Source organism: Tauraco erythrolophus, chromosome 7 (assembly GCF_009769465.1).
Source record: "Tauraco erythrolophus isolate bTauEry1 chromosome 7, bTauEry1.pri, whole genome shotgun sequence".
Classification (NCBI taxonomy): domain Eukaryota; kingdom Metazoa; phylum Chordata; class Aves; order Musophagiformes; family Musophagidae; genus Tauraco; species Tauraco erythrolophus.
In genome coordinates this window covers 23,568,105-23,593,410 of record NC_141471.1, presented here as the reverse complement: position 1 = coordinate 23,593,410, position 25,306 = coordinate 23,568,105, and the positions used below count along the sequence as shown (strand labels likewise).

The window sequence follows — 25,306 nt, the reverse complement described above, 5'->3', positions numbered from 1 at the left end:
GCTTTATTTGAATTACTGTGAAGATACAAAAATAATGCAGGCGGTGGGACAACTGCACAAATAAACTGCATTTTAGGACTGATTGGGGGTGACCAAGCACCCAGCTCTGGCACGTATCAATCAGAGCCACCAATCTGTGCCCGTAGGTCCCTTAAATGCAGAAACCCAGATAGGCACTGGTGGGATTCCTGAAAAGTGATCCAAAGAGTGCTATTACATCTACACCAGTTGAGTTGAGTGGATTTGTTTGATGACAGACAAGTCATTCTTCAGTGAGTAATTAAAAAGATCGGGTATTGGTATGATGAGTGAGCTTTGCTATCTGGCAGCTATTTCCATCATGATGGATACAAAGTTATTTGAGCACACTAGGCAGAAAATTCCTTTTTTAATCCAACATTGGCAAGTTTTTGCCCTGATATTATGGAGAGGCCAGACTATTTCTAGAGACAAAGTGTAGGTTTCTGTTTAGAGCCAAGTTTCTGAACTCTACAAAGGGGCAGATTTGCCCTGCAAGCTCAGGGTGGACGTAGGCTTTCTGTTTTAGAGGGGAGATGTGAAACAGGGTGCTGCTCCACACTGAACCTGGTTCAAAGATTCAGTCATCCAAGTCTTGTGGCTGGCTCCAAAGGAGAAGAGAGCAAAGAAAAGACACCGAGACCTGTCCCGCAGAAGGCTCTCTGCTCACTGCTGGGGCTCGGCTGTGAAGGGAAAGCCTGCTCATTACCAGTATAAAAAAGTTACCAGGATTTTCTTCTGGACTCAAGTGCTGACACTCCAGTGCTTAACAGCCATGGGAGCACAAAGTTCTCCATATGCGGTAAATTGTGATTCATGATGTGTTTATCCAGTTTTCCCCAAAATTTTATACACCGGTCAAGCAAAAGTCTTGCTGCAGAGTTATGGCTATTGCAATTGTGGCTATTGCCCAGATTGCCCAGCTGGATTGAATAGATAGAATTTCCTAATTAAGGTTTAGACCCTGCCTACAAAAGGCAGGCCATTTCTTCCTGGCTGTGGGAGATGCAAGGACATCCTTGGACCTGCAGCCTGGGCTGGTGAACAACAACTGGTGACCCTGATGTGATACGTCTCAGAGACCCTGAACATCATGACTTCCTTGCTGGAGCCAGAGTAGCCAGAGCTAGAGTAGCCAGAGCTGGAGCAGCCAGAGCCGGAGCCAGGGCTGGAGTGAGAGTCCTTTGGTAAAGAAGGTAAAGCTGCAAGCCCAAAAGAGGGAAGTGTGCTGGAGTTGGAATGAATGGACTGGGTCTCTGCTCACTGTAAAGCCTTCATCTTCCTTTGAAAACAAAAACTGGTAAAACAAAAAGGGGGAATTATGGCTACTGCAACTGTGGCTATTGCCCAGATTGCCCAGCTGGATTTAATTGATTGAATTGTCTAATTAAGGTTTAGGCCCTGCCTACAAAAGGTGGGCCATTTCCTCCTGGCTGTGGGAGATGCAATGGCATCCTTGGAGCTGCAGCCTGGGCTAGTGAGCAACAGCAGAGAACTAAGAAAATCCAGATCCAAGCCTTCCTTGTCTCGAACACTCTAATCTTGCTGGTCTGAGCTCTGATCCTAGGTTTATGTGCTAATCTCTGTGCTAGATCCACTCTGCAGAATTATTCATATTCTTTCTGAACTGCTCCCAGACACCTTGTTTACTGGGTACACCTGAAAAGTAACCCTGAAATGTAATGGTGAGTCTTATCTGACTTTACGTATGATGTGTTTGCATTTTCTGTAGCCTACCTGCACATGCAGAAGAGGCAGTCCCTTCACAGGCTGCCTGAAAGGGGAGTTGTGCCTGATGGAAACAAGAATATGAGATGTGTACTGGAACACCAAACGTCAGCTTAAAGCATTTGTCTTGGTTTGAAGTGGGGGGGGAGGTCCGGGTGGCAGAAGCCGCCCATCAGACCGGACTCCCATCCCCCTCGGGGCTTGAGCCAATTGGTGCCTCTGCGAATTACCCTATTTACGTCGGGACAAAGGAACCGGAAAGGCGTGCCTTTGCCCAGGAGCAAGGAGAAGGGAGGAGGGCAGGGAGGAGGGCACGGTCCCCTGCTCCCGGGGCCCGGCCAGGCTGGCGGCCCAGGCCGGTGCCCACCCCGTCGAGGATAGCGGTGGCGGAGCAGCTTGGGGAACTCGGGGAGAGCCCTGTTCCTGGGGTGCCCACCGGGCCGAGTTCAGCCAGTAAAGACTGAGATCTGAGAGAAATCAGACAGATAAGAGGTCAATGAAGATGGAACGGAACAGCGTGTGCCGTGGCTGAGTCCCCCTTGAGAGCGGCCCCTTTGTAACCAGTCCTCGGTGGAGCAAGCAGAGACCCACTTGCAGCCCGTGGAGGATCCATGTCGAGAAGAGATGCCAGAGCCTGAGTACGGTACGCATCTAGAGTCCGTGGGATGACCCCCGCCGATGGGGAGGTGCCTTGTTAAAGGAGATGCCTGAGCCTGAGACTGTTGTGAATCATGGGCACAGGTCGAGGTGCATTTACGCATCTAAGTCTGTACAGAGACGCATTTAAGGTCGACATGACGACCCAACGCCAGAGCGCATTTAAAGTCTGTATGATGACCCACGCCAGAGCGAGTGGCTACAGCTCCGTAAAAGCCCAGGACTGGTAAAGCCTGCACTTGGGGCAAATCCGATGGGGTAAGGATTTGCCTCCTAGCGGGCAGGATTCACGCTTTCGCCGTGAGTAGGGGATCCACTGGAGCAAGGGACAATGGTGTAAGGACTCCTTTTCCTTTAAGAGAAGCGGCAGTAACAACTTGGAATGAACTGACCTGCACTCCCCCATTCCCTGCGCCCGCTGGGAGGAGGAGGTAGAGCCGGGAAGAGATGGCAAAGTGGGGGAGTGGTGTTGTTTTAAGACCTGGCCTTGTTTTCTTGTTATCCTCTCCATTTTACTGGGGTGGGAGAGCTGTGTGGGGTTAGTTGCCGGATCAGCCTATCCCATGACAGCATTTCACACTGCTCAGAAGCAGTTACCATCCTTTGTTCAGAAGGAAAGTTTACGGGAACTCCGTTAACTTTTTGATCTACCTGTCTTGTCTGAAATTGTGAGAGACACACTCTCTGAAATATGGGTAGAGGATTCCCGCTGTGGCGCCATTAGCCCTCCTCAGACACGCACGTAAGAGATCTGGCTTTTACAATGGTGGAAATAACTGCTTTTTGCCACAAACCCTGGGTATGGAGGAGATTTATTTCAAGGAGCCCTCAGCCCCTGGTCCTTGCAGCAGGGCAAGTGGTGAGAGGTGGCAGCAGGCAGGGCACCCACTGGTGCAGGCAGAAGGTTTATTCCTCTTCCTAATGTCCTGTAACTCCGCTCAGGAGTTTGCACTTTCCTTTGTCCACTCCATTAAGAAGTTTGACCCTTTGCCCTCGGTTTCCTATGCCCTTTCTTTTCAGAGTGTTACCACTCAGCTCCCAGCAGCCAGACTGAAGACCAGCCTTTAATCCAGAGCTCCCAGCAGTGTGGTGACATTGCACAAGTACAACCTCGAAGGCAGCCAAGCCTCCTCTGCCAGCTGGTAACCCTGAAACGGAAAACACTGACCCAATGAAGGTTATTCCAAACATGACATGCACCTTTCCTCCTCAATCACGCTTTATTTTTTCAGCATCAGTGCTATAGACAACAAATAAAGCCTTCCGTCCTGCTGGCATGGCCACCAGACAACCTGGGAGGCAGAAGGAAGGTAGGACGCCCTGTCAGATAAAAAACTAAGGCATGAGGCAGAGCAAATGTGCTTCGGGCTTTGACAGTTTTGCACCCAAAATGGGTCTGAAGGCTGATATCTGGGCAATGGTCTTACAGGTGCCATCAGTCATTCTTCAGCCTAAATTCTGGGTAACTCTTACTACCAGAGCGAGCTGCTGTTCCCGGCTGCTGACGGCTGCCTCCCTCTCTTCTAGTGCCACATCATGCTCAAGCAAATGGAGGTGCTGTAAGACCTTGGAGACAGGAATTGTGATCCTTCTGAAATTGTTTCAGAATTTGATCTGAATTTTATTTGCCTTCCTGGTAGACAATGTCTGCCATGGCACCTGTAAGCGAGAGAGGAGGCTCGAGTGACAAATGACATTTGTTTTCTTCTTTTAAAGGGTGACTAAAAGGAAAAAGACATTAAGTAAAGGCAAGGTGGAAAAATGGCTGATTTGAGAAGTGTAATAGACGTGTGATTTTCTTAATAATCCCACAGAAACTGATTATCTCAGTTTACAACTAGTTTAAGGCAAAACTCAAGGAAACGACGAGGCTGCAGTCATAACCATCACTTTAGAGAGGGATTATTCATATTATATTATAATATATGAAGCGGTGAATTACTAAAAAGACTTCTTGTCTGCATTGCTGCAATTACTCCCAATTACTGTCACTCACTCTCGTAAGGGATTTCTTGCTGCTGTGTTTGTGCTGGTGGCCCCCCTTCACGGGGATGGAGCGGTCTGCAGCTGCCATGGACGGGTGGTGGGGACACCACCACCACCTCAGCCGCACCAGCCAGGCAGAGCTCCTGATGTGATGCCCACTGCTGCCCTGGGATTGCTGTTTTTTGGAGCAGGGCTTAGCTGGACCACTGGGCAGGCTTTGCCCAGACAGGGATGCGTGAAGAGGGGTCGACCGCATCTCCTCTCACTGCATCCAGCCTCTCCTTGGCAAGACGCTTGACCTCAGCCCCTCCACAGGGCTGCCCCACACCGGGGGCCTCGTGGAGGGTGGGGAGGCAGGAGAATGGTGGGCAGCGCCGAGGCATCCATTATGTGTGCTAGCACATTATCCCTGGCCAGAAACGACTTGTCCACCCCAGGTCAGCCCCTGCAGTTGTCAGAAGGTGCCGGCTCTGCAGCAGCTCCCTCATCTCGGGCTGGGCTCCCCCTCTTTTCGTCACTGCTTTTTCCTCCCCTTCCCCTGTTGCTGGTTTGAGGAAATCCTATTAACCTGCCTGATTTCAAGACCATCAAAACAATTGTATTAAGACTCGTCCAATTATTCACCCTGTTGTATCTCTTCTGGCGTGGGGAAGGAGCAGCTGGAGGACTCAGACCAGCTTTCCTCTGCGATGGTTACAACTCGCCTCTCGAAAGACCCGAGCTCACAGGGGAATGAAGCTTTTTATATCTTGCAATACCCCACAAATAGCTCCTGCTGCCAAGCCCTCCCACCCGCTGCACCAAGCCCAGGGGCTGTGCCCCAGTGATGGCAGTGGCCCCGGCCGCCCACCGTCTTCGCGGCTCTCCCGCCATGGCAGAGGCATGTGCCCTCTTGCAGACACAGCCCCGTGCCCGGTTCCAGGGCACCCGTATCCCCTCCCCATCTGCCAGCAATGGACGGCAGCCCCCGATGCATGCTGGTGACATCCCGGTGCCTCACCTTGTCTGGGCAAGGTGTCTCGGGAACTAGGAATGATGCACCACGTAACTGCAAATAATTACTGTGGAAATGCAACTTTTGTGGTTGTTGTTTTCATCTGTATCTGCCGTACCATGACTGAAAACAGACTCACGCCTTTGGAAAGGAAACAAACCTCATTCCTTCTTCATTTTTTGTCTTTTTCTTTGAAATCCCAGATCCTAATTTCCTGAACACCTTCCTTTGGTTTTGGGAAGATCTGGGCATGAATAGGACAGAAGCAGCTCGGCTCATCCTTCCCTCCCAGATTCAGACTTTTATCAAGAGCCTCTTATGAATGGCAATAAACCACCAGAACCCAAGCACTTGCCTTTACTGGGGGATTTTTTTTTGCACTTACTAATGTGGTTGCCCTGGTAAGGACTGTTACTAAGAAATATGTGGCACTGATGTGTTTTACCTAGATGTTCCTGCTGCTGCTATTTGCTTTTCTATGCTCGGATGCTGGAGTCTTGTTTTTGAGGTTTGTCCAGGGATAGAGGACAGGAGGGAGCCCTCTAGTTTGGCAAAGTTCGGTCTGCAGCGCACACAGCAAACAGCCCACACTGCGCTGCCACCGGACCTGGCCACTCTCTCTCCTGAGAGGATGCATTAGAAATGGCTGTTCAGCCAGACAGGTTTGAGCGGGACAAGCACAAGGAAAGGCTGGGTCACAGCTGGCCATAGAGCCAATAGCTTGACTCAGTGGAGAGACTCACTGGCCGGTCCTGAGGACCTAGGAGCGGCACCTTCCTGCTGGTTAAATTGGTTTCTCCCATGCCTTTATTGAAGGCAGGAGATATTGTCCTGTCAGCAAAACCACTGCACGAACCAGGTGGTGTCGTGTTGATCTCATGAACATCAGCTCAAAAAGTGTGAAATCCTGTTGTATCCAGGCATCGTCTTCCTCTTGGTGCCCGGATGCTCCTGGGGACTGAAACCAAACCCCACACAAGCCTTGGCAGGGAGCTGAGCTCGACCAGACCCCAGGGACTGTATGCACAATGTTAAATCCTCCTTCCCAAGGGGCTGAGCACCAGCTCTCACCAACACCATTTATGGGGACACTTTACCTGTCATAGCTCTGATTTGCGCTGTTGAAGTCCCGGAGGGAACACCAAAGCTTGGCTCTGGCTCCGGCCCATCTGTTCCAGATGGCTTTATGTGAGGAGTGACTGAAAGGCAATGTGGCATGGGGACACCCCTCCAAACCCACATGTACGCAGCGCCGACCATCATTACATGGCAGAGAGGAGCTCTTGCCCTCACCTGCACCCTTTTGAGAGGAGCTGGGTTCAATGCTGCTCACCTCCTGGTGTACATTTTTGCAGGATTTGTCTTTTACCTTTCATTTCCCAGGAGGTCTTGTAAGATTCAAGAGCATCCAGTGAATCTTGGAGTCCTTCTCCCTCCAGTCCCTACTTCAAATCAAACCTTTCTCTGTCTCTACTCATCACCCCAAAAAGTCCGTACCACCTGATAAGCTTTCCCCTACCTCTAACCCCCTACACCTGCAGTGTTATCCCACTCTTGCTTTCTCCAGGGTCCCTTGGGTACCCTTCTGCCTTGCAAGCTCCCAGGCTGTTGAGTGAAAAGATGGGAGAGCCAGGCTGGGGTTTTTGGAGGCGCTCGATTTCCAGCGACACCTCATAGGTATTCAGGCTGCCCTCCTCCCTGCTGACGAGCCTCGTCTACAGAGTTTTCCTGCATAAAAAACTGCACATGTCAGAGAGGAAAGACAAATGACGATAGCAATAACGTGGAAGAACATCCTCTGAACATCTGAGAGGGCTGAATTCATGAACCACTTTTATCAAGGCGTACAAGAGGCACTTAAATATTAGCAGCTGCTTATAAATAATATTGGTATGTTAAATACACACATATTTTCACAGTTTTATAAAGTGGGTGATCTCTGTTTGCTTTCAACTGGAAACCATAAAGTAAAAATCAATGAGCTTATATCAAGCTTATATTATAGTCCTTGAAGAGTCAACTGACTCTATAAAAATGACTGTTTTCTAACGAAGATATCATTAATTGGATTGAGTTGGCAAAGTTTAAGTGCCTTGTCATATTTTGATTGCTATGCAGTGCTAGAGCTTATTGATTTTATAGAACAGCCTGTAGATAAATGTAATGATTAATTTCATTTGGTTTACAAGAACAGAAAACTTCTATGTAGAACTGGATGCACTACTTTATTTTTTATAACCACGTGTACCTCGCAGGAACGTGGATCCTGGCTGTGCAGCTATGCCAGGTGGCCGAGCCTTCTCTGGTTTCTTATTTTCTCAAAAGAAATCTCATTCTCCTTCCAAACTCATGTGAGTTTTTTTTCCCCTCTTTCATTTCAAGGCAGGATTTAGAGAGATTATTTTTCAATCTTTGTTTCTTGGGTGGGGTGGGTGTTTCTGTTTTCTTGCTGAAAAAAAGGGATGGTTGTTAAGTTTTATTCCGTGTTATTCTGTTTGCGAAGCCATCAGCTGCAGGTCCAAAACTCAGGCCTAGCTCGTGGACCCACTTCTAGGTCAGCGTTTGCCTCGGGATTGGAGAAGTTGGCTCCAGGCTCCCAGTGCAGAGCCCTGCACGTCCTGGGGGACCCCGTGCACGTCCATGCTCTGCCTCAATGCCCCCAGCCCCATGGCAGCTGGGGGGCGCTCCCAGAGGAAGGTGCAGAGGAGCATCGCTGCCAGAGACTGCCCTTGCAGCCTTCCCCGCACCCGCAGATCCATGCCTGGGGAGACAGCCAGGCTGGCTGCCAGGGGTCTGGCCGCCCCCAAAACAGGGCAAGCCTGGGCTGTGATCCTCTTCGCGCACATCGCAACGGGGCTCTGCTCGGTGCGGAGCCCAGGAGCTGTTTTTCTGAGGATTCGGGACTATTTTTAGCCCTTGCTACAGCACTTGGTGCCGCATGGCTGCCTCTGAATTATTTGGTTTCTTAATTGGAAGAGTTGATGTAAAAGCAAAGTGAGGGGAAAGGAAATACCAGCAGCCTCCCAGGGGACACCCTGCCAAGCCTGGGGGTGACAGTCGTGCTCGCAGGGAACTGTCTCGGCACGTTTTTGTAACAGCAACACAAGGAATTAAAAGGATTTCAGGCCTTAATTTTTGTTGAGGTCTGGCGTTGTCCTTCCTCGCTGCTCTAACTGTATTATTGCACCCACTGCTGGCAAAGGTGGAAAACTGCATTTCGAGATGCTGCTGGTCATCGTTTCTATTTGCACGAGCAGCTGAGAGCTTCTGCCAATTAACCTCCAAACCTACACATTATCTCAAAAGCATCTGAATTTAAATCAAAGTTTTGATTTTTACGTTTGCCCTCAGAACGGATTAGTATTGAATTCCTGAGCTACAAGGTGTTTAACGTGTCTCTGGATATCACCAGTGGAGCAGAAATCTTTGAGTAGCTTAAGTTGACCTGAAACGAAGACAGGAAAGTCACTTTGTACAGTCTGGATGGTAACTGTTAAAAATCATATCCCGATAAGTACCTGCACACCTCGTTCCTCTGAATCAGCGGTCTCTGCTGCTCCAAACACAGATGCTCATTTCTGTGTGATCTCGGGAAATCACATATGGCAGGCGTGTTTGAGTAGCTACCTAAAATAAAATACTTGAATCAATATGAGAACAAATAAGAGGTGGCTGAGGATGCTCAAAACAGGCCACCAACAGTCCGGTTTCCAAAACCAACTCCTCTGAGGGGGCAGTCGACACAATCACCAGTTCTCCATGTCTCTGCTGTGATGTTACATCCTAAACCACATGGCCAGAGGAAAACAACACCCAGTACTCAGCTAAAATCCACTCTCTCGCTGAGAGCCGGAGCCACCCACAGCCCAGCACACATCAGGGCCTTGGCAGCACTGCCCTTCCTCCAGCGGTGCCCAAGTTGCAGGGCTGAGCCTCAGCTGAGCCCTTTGTCTCTGCTCCCCTCCGTCTCTGCTCCCCTCCGGCTGCTCCTCAGCGAGGTGCCGCCATGCCCAGCCCCAGCGGGCAGGTTCTTACGAGCAACTTTTGCCCTGGAGCTTTGTCCCTGGGGAGCACAGCTGACTGAGCTCGGAGTGGCACCAGCGGGCGTGAGGTTGGCACATGAGGATGACGAGGGTCATGGCCTGGACTGGAGGCGTCCGTGCTCCTCAAGCTCTGCCCAGCAATAGTTCTGTGCTGCAGGGAGCCCCTCTGCCAGCCAGACTGTACATGGCAGCAAAGCAAAGATCAGCAACACCACGAGCAGCACAGCATCGTCCAGGCTCAGGCAGAGGGTGAGCCTCCGCCGAGGGTCCGTGGGATGCCAGCCCTTGCAGAGGGCACCCCGTTTAAATGGTTATTGAAACAGTGCGGGTATTTTGTCCAGTGCTTGAACGTCGCCATGCGCAGGCACAAATCACTCCAGGCTGGAGGGTGCAGCTCAGCGCCAGGCTCATCCCTCTGCTACCACCTGTCTGGCCACGGCCACATTCCCTGCTCCTTCTTGCACTGGCGGCTGCCCCAGTGCCCAGCCATTGGAAGCATTACCCTGAATAACCGGGATGTCAGGAGAACTGTGAAGCTGAGCATGACCTGGGGCACATCACCGCTTGGCTGGGCACCAGCTGTGCACTCAGGGCTGCCGGCGGCACAGGAGCGGGGCCGAGCGGGCAGAGAGGCTCTCTCCTGCAGCAAGGGAGCCAAGATGAGGACTGAGTGCCCTGGCAAAGCTGCCTTCCCGGGTGCTTTGCCCTCGATCGCACCTGTCACTAAAGCTGCCTCCGAACGCGTCTATCAAGCTGCAGGGGTGACTGCTGTTGCTGGCACTCGCACGATTACCGTGCTCCTTGATCCAAAAATACGGTTAAAATTTTGCTCTTGAGATATATTGTAAAAACGTCAATTTTAAGGGCTTTTTCACAATATGGAAACAGTTCCTGGTGAGCTGTAATTCAGCTCCTGCTCCGAGGGGGACGGGGAGCAGCGGTGCCTGAATGCGGCACTCACAGGTGAGCTGGAAGGGGAGGCGGGAGCTCAGTTGTGCCAAAGGCAACCAACCACGGATAGTTATAAATCACTGTGCTTTACAGGCAAATTACTTCTCCTTACATCAGAGGAACCAAAGCACCCAGGAGGGGAAGAAAATCGAACTTTTGGGAGGTTATCATGGTTTCATCCCAGAACATCTGCCAGCCCCAGTGTCAGCGTGAGGCAACAAACACATGGCACGAATCCGGGAGTATAAAAGATGTGTCATTGCAAGAAGGAGTAGGAGGAAAATAAAGCAAGTTGACAGCTCACATCCTGTGCCATAATCCTAGAAATTGTTAATATTTACAAAATTAACAACTAATATAACCGGTGACAATCTTACTCCTCCTGGTTGTCATGAGGATATTAACAGTTACCACCCGCTCCGAACTGGAAACATTACCCGTCTCCAGAGCTCCTGCTGCCTAGCATGCCTGGAGACGGCACACACTGGTCCTCCCAGCTTTCATACCAGCACCAAGCTGTGAACCAGCGCGGAGCACCCAAGCATTGCCAGGGCTGGAAATGCCTCCTGGCCTTACTCTGCACCCTGGGAGGGAGCAGGGGGGCTGGCAGAGCAGGACGAAGTCTTTTCCCTCTTCTCAGCTCCTCCAGGAGCTCAGCACCCAGCCCTGTGCACTGCAGCGTGGTGGGGAGAGCCCAGAGGAGGAGAATGGAGAAGATACTGGGTGCCGGAGGAAGGAGAGGTGAGGGCTGTGCTGGCTCAGATCATACCTCCAAACAATCTGCCATTTCAGGAGAAATGCCCATGCTGCTGGTGTGATTTGCCAGCTATAAGGCTGGCAGCTAATTGATGAACAGATGCTGCATTGTCATTTCCTTAATAGGAGAGACCTGGCTAAAACCAAAATAAAGACGCTTGAAAACCAGCGACTCCATGGGAAGCATTTCCAGACTAACAATCATAAAAAGGTGAAACTTTAGAACCACGGTGTTGTCACCCACATCTTTTTTTAAATCAGAAAGAGAATAACAGCAGTGCCCAAGTTCTCAGAGCTGAGATTTTTTTGATTGTGTTTTGTTTTTTTCCGTAACAGTTATCTGTCCATCGGGAGGACTGCAGGAGGCCATACAAGGTTAACAGACACTGTAAGTACAAGAAAGCAGTGGATGGTGCCTGCACATGTGGGATTTCTGGTTTCATTTTACCCTGTCTTTAGCAATGAGCATTAATTCCCCAGGCCACTCTTTGCACAGGCAGAGCATATTGCTCTTACAGTAATTTCAAGAAGTTTTCTTTGTCAGGGTGCATTGTATGCAAAAATATCACCAAACTCTTTCCAGTTCACCGTATGCAAAATCGAAACAGAGAATTATCTGCATAGTTGTCTTCAAAGAGCTCCCAGGTGCTGGCAAGCTGTAAAAAGCAAATTTCCTTCTCACAGGAATCATTTTCTCCCCTTGAAGTGGCATGTTGCTGGCTGTATGAGAGATTGGCCCCAAGAGGCAACCGTGTATGAATGAGTGACCGTGAATGAATGGATGGCAAAACAGTCCTTTTCAAAGCACCCTGAGATCAGGGATCTCATTGCCAACCAGGGCAGTAAAACTACATTGACCAGAGGAGCAAAGAGTTGCCTTTATAGACCCCCACACTCCAGGTGGCACAACACAATTGCTCACCTCGGGGCAGCACCCAAGGGCTCACTGGAAGGGGCCTCAGTTGGATGGATCCTCTGGAGAAGTGACCACAGGGACTGTCAGAGGGACCCTCACAAGCAGCAATGCTCATTAATTGGTTCACCACAGTAGGACACAGCAGTTCCTTTCCTTGAGTACAGTGAGGAAATAGATGTGACCCAGTAAAATGAAACAAGTTGTTTTTAAATAGTAAAAAAGCAGTGACTCTGGAGAACAGATACATAGCATCATCAAACTCACATTAAAACTGTTGTGTAGTTTGCTCTAAGAAGCTGGTACCTTTTTAAAAACACTAAAACATTAGCATCTTACACCCCAGATGGTTTGCTTTCCTTCCCCATGTCTTTTATTCCACCCTGAGCCTCTGAAGAGCACTCCTTTTCCTCCCATTTTGTTTTCTGTTTGTAAAGCTTTATACATTTCAGTTTTTCATCGTCTTCTCAGATCATTATCCTGTTTTTTCATCTTTCTTCTTTTCAAGAAACTTCTTTTATCCCTATCTGCCACCATCTTCAGTATAACACTTCTCCCTTTAGGATTTCTTTTATCATCTTTATGCCTTTCACTTCTTCTTCCCCAGACCCTTCTTTCTTGCTTTTGCTTGTCAAAAGTGTGTTTCTTCCTCCTTCATGGGGGAAGAAGTGGGAAGGTTGAGTGGATTTTTTTGCTACGAACACCCAGGAATACTCCAATCAATACTTGGAAACCCTGCAGAGGAGAGCTTGCACGAGTCTTTCAACACTTTGAAAATTTGCAACAGCCGTTAATGGCAGTCTGACTAATGCCAGAGAATCAGCAGCTTATTTTAAAGCGGTGCAGTAGCCTCCTACCAATAACATTAACAGGCCTTCCCCAGCAAGCTTTTCTTTTTACATCAGAGACTCCACACTTTGAAACACTTGTAGCCACATAGCAACTTCTCTCTTTCTGCACGACACAGAGCAGTGTCGAATGCAGTCCCAGACACCACCCGGGTGCCTTTAGCTCAGGCTGGATTTCTGTTCAAATCAAAGGAGAGCCATGTCACTACCCTGCTCACAGAAAACCATGTCCCGGTGTACCCGGGGAGATTTCAGAGGAGCAGCAAACCCAGTTTAGCTGAAGTCAGCACACATGAATTGTCTTCAAGCCTGAAAGCAGGGGTCTAGCCACGGCTGCAGGCATCTGTCAGGAGAGCAGCAGCTCAGCCCGTGGGCATTGCCACCCCCAAGGGCTGGGACAGTGTTCGGTGCCAGGCAAAGATACTAGAGGAAGGATCTAGAGCTTCTTCACCCCTTCCCAATAGATGTGCCCTTGCTATTTATTTTGTTCCAAAAGGAATTTGCAATAGTAGTTTGGGGATCTTCTGACATTTCACTGACATTTCTTCAGGGCTTTTTGTAGCATGATCATTATTGTCATTAGGTACCCTCCCGTGTTAATGCTGACACTAGATTTAATTGTGTGCACTCCAGACAGGGACCAGTTTTTGCTGTGAATTCTGAACAGGCACCCACCCTAGCACCCCTATGGGCCTGTTTCAGTTGGACCTGTTCCCCATGACAGATCAGTTAAGAGGTCTGGAAAATCCTCTGCAGAGCTTGCAGCATATAGAATCGACTGTTCCTGACAAGTCTACCATTTTTACTGTTTTCCATCTGCCTTCCAAGACTGCCTCATCCTTCTGAAGTACCAAAGACCACTTAAAATGTGTCTAAAGCTTGATGCCAACTTCCTAGCCCTGCTTGCCAATTCAAAAAATCTGTTGCAAAATATATGTCAATACATTTATTCCCAGACTAAGGCAACCATGTATTCCTTAAACGCTGGGGTAATCCTAAATGCAGTCGAGAGGCTGGTGCTGACGAATCTTCAGATACAAAACGGCTTTTGTAGAAAGTATCATTCCTAGCGTGAGATATTTAAAACCTTTTCTTCTCTCATTGAACACAACAGGGCTGTTTTGGCAGTCTGGGCATGTTTCCTGGCTTGTGGTGTGGACAGCAGCTGAAACTCAGCAATGGGTTGCTCAGGTATGAAATTCATGAAATCGGAAATCAAGGGCAGGAAGGTCCTGACACGAGCAATCTAGGTATGAATACCTGTTCTTGCTCCTTGAGTTTCCTGTTAGCTTTCACTCTGCTAAGACTAAAATTGTTTGGAAACCACTGTCTGTAGATTTTAGGTTTTTCTTCCCCACTGGCAAGACCTGAAGCTATTCGAGATGTTAAACAATTTGCGGCTTCTGAGTTTGGTTGTGGTGCCGGCTTTGTACAGATAAATATAGAACCTGTGGCATTTTCAAAAGCCATTTGGATCAGCTCTTCAATACAAGCACTTTCAGCAGAGATTAAATGCATTATTTGGGTTTTCTGCCTAAAAAAAAAAAATCACTTAAAAAATTGGCAGAAATACCATTTTCTTCAAATCAGAAAGTTCTCTTCCCCCAAATCGAGGCTGGCAATTGGCAGCTCTTTACAAAGACAATTTTTTTTCCTTCCTCTCTCCCTTCCCCTACTCCTTGATTTCAAAATAACCTTCAAGGCATAAAAGCAGGACATAGCAATGTAAAAAAGAAAGAGAAACTGATTAAAATTTTTCACTCCTTGAACATAATGCTTTACATTTTAACTAACTTGTATCAGATGAAATACTATCACATTCCCATATAAGAAATTAACACATTGCAGGAAACTGGTCACATATGTTCCTCAAAGAATTCGTTATTCAGAAGTCCTACCGAAGAAACTGAAACACAATACAAATAAAGACCTTTATTAAAATCACTTGGAATATGATATGAAATTTAGTATCATATAATATAGGTGCAAATCCCTTGATATTAACAGGACGTGATACATGTGAAGAGAGGACATTAATATACATATAAATAGAAAAGTTAAAATGTGTTTGACAGTGATATATTAAATTGCTACACAAATAATTAGGAGAATATGTAATTTTGTATTCCTTAAGCAGTATCTTCTAAAGCAGTATACATAGTAGATTGCTTTTAACTCTAGTGTCTGCTTTCTCATGAGTAACAAGAGATGCATAGGAATATTATAGGCACATGCAAAAGCAATGTAAAAGATATAAAAACAGAGCCAGAAACCAGGGACTTATTTGTTCTTGGCTGTCAGAGGCTTACGGCTGATCTTCTTCGACTTGTCATTGTTCTTCTTCGGAGGTTCAGGATTCGCCTGCATGTGTCTGCCATAAAGACTGTAAGGAAATGAGACAAAGAACACTTGTGATACAACCATTAAACACAGGCTTTTACTCTGCAGCATGTGAAACAAAGCATCTAGTTACTAGCAATCAAAAAGGAAGGTCATTGTATTTAATTTATCTCAACACACTGAATTTGCTATTAGATCTCATGCTGCGGTCCATAATGGTAGTTTTTTTGGTGACTTATCAGGAGAGTAACATCGGGAAAAGGAGGCCTTTGGAGCAGTGAAGGAACAATCAGTTTTGCCTTCAGAAACTAGCAACCTTTATTCTGCAGTTATGGGATTAAGGCTCGGAAAGCTTACAAGGATGTGTATTCAAGTCGACAATGACAAAAATTGGGTTTAACTGGAGAGATAGAGTGCCCACTTAGAGCAAAGTGAGCATCATCCCTAACCAGAAAACCCAAGGGCTTGATAATGTGACAGAGAGCAATGGTGTCACAGCCGCCTTTCCTGCTCACACATGATTGATAGCACTGGGACAGCTACCAACACATCAATGACACATTAGTAAGTACCACTGATTAAATGTTGACAAAGTATCCTACAATTAAGATGGCTAGCATTCACAGTGAAGCTAAATAGACTACATGGCTGAGAGGATCTTGCTAAATATCACATAGTAATTAATAGATAATTTATGAGTAATCCTGATTAAACTAAATTAAAAACCTACCCAAAATAAACACAGATCAAATTTAACTTCCCTTATTGACATAAAGTGCTTTTTGAAGACATACTTTGCGGGGGTGTCAGCGCATCTAGAAGGGAACAGAGATGAGCTTTGTTTCTGCTCATTCAGCTGTATAAACACTGGCAATGTTGACACCAATACTGAAATCCCTCTGGAAGGTGTCCCCCCACTAATACTTCAGCCTGATGCTGACGAGTGTCCGCCCCTATCCCGTACTAGGTTGTTGCCAGTCAAGTTGGACACTAACTTCTACCACTTGATAGGAATTCTGCTACTGAAGAAGATTAACGGCACCAGTTCCCACAACAGCCTTCCTTGTGTCACTGCACCTCCACCTTTTGGTGGACTTTGTCAAGGAACAGGACAAATTCAGCAGCTTGGGGTCAAGAAACTCTGAGTATTCCTAGAATTGCCTTTTGATGTGTGAAGATCTGGATGGGTGGCTGTCAGCACTGTTGCCACAGAACCCGAGTCCTGCATTTTCATGTGTCTAAGGCATGCGGAAGGTCCCATCTGCCACAGGTGAGCAGCACTGGTCTATCACACACACCCTCCTCACATGCACTCTCGCCTGCGGCAGTCCCTGTATGTAGCTTGAGTGTCTGCTCAGACCTCGCTGCAAACAAGGACCACGTACAGATCCTTTTGCTACTTTTGCTTAGTCATGTCGGGACGAACTTACTGTTAACTCATGACACGTTGTGCTTATTCAGAGAGCATGACCAGTTCATGCATGAAAAAAGTTCAGAAAGTTCATTCAGAAAGCATGACCATGAGATTTCATTCAGAAAGCATGCACAGTTCTGCAGTAGATATTAGCTTGAGTGGGTATCTCAGACATAAAGTGACTCTTTACTTACAGTGAAGACTGAAACTAATTTCAGCAGAGGACAGAGCCTCCTTCTTCTACAGGGCCTGGTGGACTATGCAATCAACTGTATGTAAAAGACATTGAACAAGGATCCAAACAGACGGAAATACTCTTGAATTACTGTGCTATAAGGCATGGTCATAGAGAGGCTACTTCTGTCAGATCCGGAGATTTTAGTTATGGCATACATCGCTCTCTGCAGCTTCCTGAGGAGGGGAAGTGGAGAGGAAGGTGCTGATGTCTTCTCCCTGGTATCCAGTGACAGGACGTGTAGGAGTTGTTCAAAGCTGCACTAGGAGAGGTTTAGACTGGACATTAGGAAGCATTTCTTTACTGAGAGGGTGGTCAGACACTGGAACAGGCCTGCTAGAGAAGTGGTCACTGCCCCAAGCCTGTCAGTGTTCAAGAGGCATTTGGACAATGCCCTTAATAACATGCTTTAATTTTTGGTCAGCCCTGAATTGGTCAGGCAGTTGGACTAGATGGTCGTTGGAGGTCCCTTCCAACTGAAATGAAATATTCTATTCTATTCTATTCTATTCTATTCTATTCTATTCTATTCTATTCTATTCTATTCTATTCTATTCTATTCTATTCCATTCCATTCCATTCCATTCCATGTCAGGAGGTTAAAAGCTATGACCTGCTCTGAGTTTTATTTTGCTGTGTCTGGATGATACTTCACCCCTGAGGTTCCTGGACTGCAGAATGGGATCAGAGCTTCTTGTGGGTGGGGTGGAGGGGGAGTGCTCATTTTCACCTTCTCAGCAGCTGCAGTTTTACATCACGCTGCTAAACAGGCTGCTGTCAAGGTGCACTGTACCCAGAACAGCCTTACTCAAGGAAAATACAACTGTAAACTACAACATTACTTCACCTTACTGAAATTTTATGTGTGTCATCACCTACTGTCAACAAGGGTTCAGATGCCATTTCCTGATGAAAGCAGAGAGCCCTGACCCTCCATGATAACTGTATGCTTACTATTAGCTACAATACACATATTTTTCTTTTCATAAGAGATACAGCCCCTTCAGCACAAGGCTATACTTCATCCAAGTACACAGTATGCATACTAATCAAACATCCATCCTAAATAACTGTCCTGTTTTGGAAGGCGTTAAGTGAGGTGAGGGAGGGAAGATATGGAAGGGGATGTTTTGGTATCCGGAAATACGATCATTGTGGAAGAGCACAGAGAGTCATTCAAGGAGGTTGTTCCATCAGAAACCAATCCAGGGTAGAAAAAGTCAAGGAACAACCAGCATCTTGTCCTCAATGACATGCAGTACAGCGTTTGAACCACTGTCTGCAATAATTTTGTAACTCTTCAGAAGTTAGCAACAGAAAAGTGGAAATGCATGCTCAAATCTGTGAACACTAATAGTTAAATACTAAATTAACATTCAAATTGTTTTCTGGCTCTAGAGAAATAATGCTATGTTGGAGTAGAATGTGAGGGTTTTTTTCATATAATAAGAAAGTCCCCATTTGGGACTTTAAGCACTGAATTAACAGAGAATCCACTGATCCACTGTATCTGAGCACCAAAAAATTTTGCAGATCAGAAAAGAAGTCCCCTGTCACTGTATTACACCTCCTGCTGCCCCACAGCTCCTTTGCCCTGTTAATGCCAGCCCAGAGAAGACTTGAATGGCTTTAGTGGTTTTCAGGTGTCAACATATTCTTTTTTTGCTCGGGTTTGTTCAGGTTCTACTTTTTGCTTTGGAAACTTCATATGAATTTCCCTCTCCGACGACACTTTTGGCATTCGTTCTGTCTCGTTTCCTGCTTTCTCAGTGCAAATGTTCAAGTTTGTGAACTGACCAAGCCCAGATTAGTGGACTTTTTCTGAAGTAAAAGAGCGTTGTGGGAATTCTACTAACTACACAGATGCTTTGAAAGTGCAGAAGCTGAATATCGACAATTTTGAATGAACTTGAGTTCTGGTAAAGTCTACTTGGGCAACGCCTTTTGAATGCAAAATGAGGTCCAGCGGCCACTGCATGCATTGAGCAGTAAAAATCCCAATTGACCTGTAAGTATTCCTGTTATCAGTTTTTCTTTGATATTTGCTCCTTCTGATCTTCAGTGCTATTGCTGCTCTAGCAATTCCCTCCACCCCATGCAAATACCATGTTAGTAGCAGTAGATGTGCATGAGTCGCAGGCATCTGCAGCACTTTTACATTCTTTTTACTTATTCTCATGTCCAACCACCTGCATCGGCACATGCACCAAGACTTCATCCAGGAAAGCAATTATTTGGTTTTAAATAAGCAAATCAAATATATCTACTTAGGTTTCCCTGGCAAAATTTCAAGGAAGTTTCAGCTGCATGTTGCTATCTCAGCTGAAGATAAGTGCTGTACAATCTATTGCAGTAGTCTGCTACGCAAAGAGCAAGGATCAGACATATTTGGATTATATAAGCCTTAGCAGACAGGGACTCTCTCTTGTGTTTGCACACATCAAATACGAGGAGACATATGGTGTCACAACAACATTTAAATACAATAATGACTGCGATAATGCCTCTGGGACAGAATTTGCCTTCTGTTACACTAGGGAAAAGAGAATTCACAATTTTCAATGAACTTCTGGTACAATAACAGACACCACTTTTGCAGCTTCCAAGGAAAAAAAAAACCAAGGAAAAAAAAACAAGAAAAAACCCTAATGGAGCGGATCCACAGCGAGAAACAAACATCTGAATTACATGAAAACCTATAATCCTTTGGCTGTAATAGATGTGGAGTTTACATATACAGTCCTTAATGATTTTGATACCTACTGCAAGGATACGGCCACAGAAACCATAGCTTGCACATCACCGTCTGTCAGCCAAGCTGTAGTAACTAACTGTGTACATGCTCTTGCTCTGGCATCACTGCGAAGTCAAACGTGTTAGGTAGAGACACTCACACACCACCCTTGGCAGCGGAGGTCATTAAGACATGCACACAGACAGTTATGCAGCTCAGCTGATGGATGGTAATGTACTAGGAGATGGCACCTTGACATATCTGTATGCATGACTAGACCCGTAGCAGGGGCAGACAGTCTCCATGAACAGACAAAGGAATATTGAGGCAGACTGTGGCTCCTGTTTCAAGGCAGATTTGTGAGATAAGTGCTGATAATGGCAACACCTTCATACTTGATATTTTGGAACGTCACCTGCTTATGGGGCTGGTATAGCTTTGAGCAGAGAGCTTGCAGCCCACAGCCTTGGCTGAAGAATAAAATCTGGAGTGCAAACAAATATTTGAGATGCTTGTGGTTTGCAGTGACAAACTAGTTATTATAACCACAGTTCACAAAACTGCTGAACCTTTGTAGACTTAGCAGCTACAGTATTGCGTGCAGCTTTCTCATTACATTAAAGTGAAAGGGGAGATTAAATGCAAGACTGAAAATGCAGAAAGCCCTCAGATAGAGATTTCCAGTTGCGTTCTCTCCTTGTATAAATTTTTCAAAGCAAGTATCTCTCATGAACACAAATGTTTCTTTGTATGCAAATATAAAAATAAACAAAATCTCCCTGCGTTCTCATCTGCCCCACTGGAAGTAACAAATGAGAGCACTATGGCTGCTACAGCAAAACTAACAATATCAAGTGAGAAAGACGCTCATTAAACTTCATCATTCTGTCTACTTTAATGATGCTTTTACTTAATAAAAATTCCCCGAGCAGTTGCAAGGATATTAGGCAAGGTCTTTGGTTATGTATCAGGGGTCTAAGCTGTCACTAGCAAGCCTGCAGTTCAGGAGGGGCATTCCCAAGAGGAAAGAGTGAATACAGCTTTCTTGTAATAAATTCAGAGAGAATCAATAACCACAGCCTGCCACATTACTTAAGCATTTAGGAAAGTAGGTGATCCTTCTAAATTAAACTACAAATTGCAAAATGTTGCAATTTACAGAATAAGCTCAGGCATGGAGCCTTGCAACTTGAAAGCATACAGTCTTGCTACCAAAATCTCTGAATTTTTTAAAAAAGAACTGTACTTAAAATTCATAAAGTTTAGAAGTGCCATTTTCAAAAATCACCTTCAGCACAATTACCTCCCATTTTTCTCTCTTGTACAACACAACACTCGCTAGCTGAAGGCTACATGGCCCCAGAGATTAAAAGACTGAACTTTTGTAAACTAGTGAACTGAAGTGTTTGATGCACACATTGGTTTTCTTGAGTCTAAGTATTTTGAAAGAGGATTTCCAAAATTAGTCATAAGAAATACACTGCTATCACTTTATGTCTGTAATAGGCCTACAGGGTGAGTATGCAGAATGAGAAAGATACGCACAGTTGAATACGATCCTGGAGAGATGCTACCTCCAGGTACGTACCGTAACCTGACAAACAAAGGTGAAACATTCCAGAGCTGCTCGCTTTTCCAAAAGCTTGAGCCCAGGTTCAGGCACATACTTTATGCTCAGGCGCAGCTTCAGATGTGAGTATTTACAGTGACCACAACAGGACGGTCCTCAGCCCCAGCTGCTGAAGCAGGACAGGGGAAAGGCTGCATCAGTGGTGATATCACTAGAGACACAAAGCTGAAAGAAGTGCTTGCAAGACCAATACGTGCTGGCTAGCCAGTATTAGTTACCATTCTCAAGTACTTACTATAAGATGCTTTTGCCCTGGCAGGTTTTGTGCAGCTTATTACTGCTTCTGGTATCCCTTCTGAGTGACTGAGACTGGCCTTTCCTCCTGTGGGAGCTGCTAAAACATCACCTCCTCAAACCACATCTTCTACCAGGAAGGGGACAGATACTGGGGTTTAATTTGCCAGTAATGTACCAGTGAGAGAAAACTGGGGGGGGGGGGGCGGGGGCACGTGGGGTGTATGGTGTGTTAAAATTACTTTGCAAGGATCATATTATTTTGGTAGTTTACAAATAATTTATTTTTATTCTCTGTGACATAAGTCAGATGATTTAAATTAAGAGGAACATCGCATGGGCAAGTGAAACGAGTATCTGGTTTCCTTGCACACTCGATGGCAAGCTGCAGTTTTAGGATTCTTAATAAGGAAGAACAGACAAGGGTGACTCACTTTATTCAGCTAATTTTTTGCCCCTTGTTTGCCAGTGCTCTGAGAGCAGATGGCAACAGTGTCAGAGATGTTAATCATCCGAAGCTCTCCGCAAGCGTCTTCAAAAAAACTCAGCTTTGGTCTGTCATCTCTCTGCACACCAGCTCACTCCTGCTCCAACACTGACTGGCTGCAAGGGGCAGGCGCTGGCAGTGCTCTGTGCCCGCTACGTTGCACGAGCCTCTGGGCTACTAAACCTACAGCTCTTAACGTGTTGTAAAACTACTCCAGTTATTTTTAGGTCTGTAAAAGTTTGTCTTTCTCTATTGCCCACTCACACTCTGGTATGCCTATTACTTCCACACTCCAGAGCCCAGCCCCAAGATGCTCTGAAGTGTAACAATCTCTGATAATTTTCCGTTCCCTCCACCTGCCCCAATAATCTTCACAACCCAACGTACTTGCAGATCTTGCCCTGGCATCATCCCCCCTAATCTCCCCTAAATCCTGCACTTTGCCTTTCAAAGAGACTTTCTGCATCACCAGAAATCCCTAATCCCCTCAGGTGCTTTCTTCGGTCTTCACCCCTAGAGGCATTCTACAGGGGAACTGATCACCTCTTCCCATCTTGGTTTAGCTCTTTTTTTGTAGCTAGTTTCATTTTTTTGGAGCCCAAACCAGAGAAGAAGGAGAGGATTCAGTATAGGTGGAGAGCTAGGTATCCAAGGCCATGTTTGCAGTCAGTGAAGATCTGACTAATGAAGCCAGTGGAGCAGAGAGCTTTCTGGCTGACCAAATGTAAGTGTGTGCTGTGAGATACTCAGTTGCTATACTCCGTTACACACTTCCACTGACTACAGTAGACAGTGGGCAGCTAGCTGACATGTAGACACTCACATTTAGGTATTTTAAAATGCTAGATGAAGTCCATCCAGAGCAACCACTCCCCTCTGTTCCCACTTTGCAGGCTCTCACAAGCTGTTAGCTACCTTACATTAGCGACTACACTGAGTCACACACTCCAGTGTCAACTTGCTGTGAATTCCTACCTAAAACCATTCCAAATCTCAATAAGCAGAAAAAGATATTCTGCTGAAACTGTCCTAGAGCTCACTGTCTCAGTGACTGTGTATAATGTGCATCCTTCAAAATAAGTTTATTCTTCCCATATGTCTCCCACTGGCCACTTCTCCATTCAATTCCCCACAGGGCTCCCTTCTGCCGGATCCCTCAACCCCAGTCTTTCCCTTTTACATTTCCTGTGCCATATACCTAAAGAAGAGACAGACTCAATCTCTACATGCTTGTTTCCCACCCTCTTTCCCTATAGGTTACTGTCAGAGATGGACCCTGACTAGATGGACCTCTGGCCTGAGCTCAGGAGCTCCCTGTGCTGCTCCTCACAACAGCATCACCAGTCCAGCCGTGACGACTCAGCAGCCCAAACACAGCAGCTGTAAAGGGAATACACTCCAATCGGACGTAAAAGGAGACACCTCATGGAAGACGTGTCTATGTGGGGACATTTGAACCAAGGTAACTGTGATTTACAAACACCTGCTCTCCTATAGGACTGGCAATGGCTGGGTAGTTTTAATGCTGCCAGACACGTCTGCTCTTAAACTGGTTGAGTTAATCTGTGCTTCTTTGAACTCATCATCTTGCATGTTATGGAGAACTATTTTTTCTTTTTTTCCAGAAAAGAATTGCAAGTAGGGGTAAGGCATTTCTTTAATTAACATACAGTAATAAAAGAAAGCCTTCTCCTTATATTCTCTGAGGCTAGCAGCCTTTTGAAGCAAGCACTTTAAATGAGAGGCTTGTTAAGGGAGCACAGCTGGAGGCTCATAGAAACCTAGCAAAACCCCCTCTTTTTTAAAGGAAAATGTACAGGCCAGGATTTGCCAAACGGGTTAATGACTTTGCATACCAAACTTGAAAGACCTAGGAAATGTGGCTTTTGGCAGAGAGAGTTTTGAAAGCACATGAACACTGGCATCTGCTTTCTGAAAGTCAGACCTATCTAACACCCAGGGAGCCCAGCACTGAAAATCCCAGCCGTGATACAAAGCCAGAGACACACAAGGAGGATGCTCCATGGAACTGTCATGAAGATAGAAAGGAGAGGATGTGCTTATGCTTATTTCTTTAAAAACAGAGACAAACATGAATTAAGATTTCATCTAGAGAATCTATTATGCTGATAAAACAACCTCTAGCTAGCCCAGTATAATGAATCAGCAGCCTGAGAGGACCAGGAAGAGAAGGATTTGTTTCTGCACCTGGATAGAGTCCTATCAGGCTATCTCAATTACAAGAAGATTCTCACTGGGACTCCCATCTTCAAGCGTATCCGGGAGGGCTGATCTCCCTTCTTACGCTCCATTTTGAATGGATCAGTGAGTAGTTCAGCCTACATGTGCAGATCAATCCCTGGATCCACCCCAGGTGTGGAGAAACTTCATAGGCCAGAACCTGAAGTCGTCATGGATGAGAATTCCAAAAGATTGCAGTGGAATATTTTTCCCCTTGTTGTTTTTTGGTGGTTTTTTTTTTTTTTTTTCACAGATGAAGTGGTGCTTTCCCACTTACATATGCCCAGAAAAAAAAAATTTAGTTCCAGATACGGGCATCAGCTGCAAACCCTGAGGGCTGAGAGATCCACTAGAGCAAATTATATCCTCCACCTTATGAATCCAAAGGAATTAAGAGCCACGGATTCTGCATGAGCAGGCTCAGCTTCTTTGGCAGAAGCCAGCACAGGTGGCTGCAGAGAAAAACGCACCAGAAAGAAAGAAAAAGACTACTGAAGTGAGGAAGAAGTGTGTTCTGTTTAGTGAAGTCATCTGTATCATCACAACCCTTGTCTTCATCTATTTGTAATTCCATGAGTATGCAGTAGATAAATGAACACGCTGCTCCATTTCACCAAACCATGTTGTTGGGACCTTATTCAGGGCCACCTGCCTGCTTTCAGACGAACTCTGCCCAGGCACTGAACACGGTGCAGAAAACATACTGGCATGCAGCACAGACAACTTTCTGAGCCAGCCGGACAGAGTCTTCCTCATTCTTATGTTATTTTAATGTTGTTGTCCACATGGAGTCCTTTGGGCTTAAGTTAAACCAGTTCTCATTTTCCTTTTTGAATGCTACACTAAGGGGCCTACTGTTCAGATAAATCCCCTTACATAATCTTTATTATTGATGTACTACATGCATTTTGCTGTGCACCTAATTAACATTAAAAAAAAAGGAAAACAGAGGGTAAAAATAGCTAAGTGCAAGCCAAGGAACTTTCTTGGAGTTATTCTATGTCTAGCAGGTATGTATTTCTTTCCCAGTAAGTAGACAAAGTGTACTAATAAAATGTACAGAAGGGACTCTGGGGAAATACTGATATGCAGTCTTT

General features: G+C 46.1%; 1 protein-coding gene across 2 annotated transcripts in view; it reads right to left on the bottom strand.

Moving 5' to 3' along the window:
- Positions 1–14,811: 14,811 nt before the first annotated feature.
- The window catches only part of RSU1 (Ras suppressor protein 1), a 113,215-nt gene continuing 102,720 nt past the window's right edge, over positions 14,812–25,306 (bottom strand). For both annotated transcript variants that reach the window (XM_086614665.1, XM_086614666.1), the window contains exon 9: positions 14,812–15,277. In XM_086614665.1, coding sequence (XP_086470791.1) covers positions 15,175–15,277 — 103 coding nt within the window. In that variant the 3' untranslated portion in view covers positions 14,812–15,174. The remainder of the gene's footprint in view (positions 15,278–25,306) is intronic.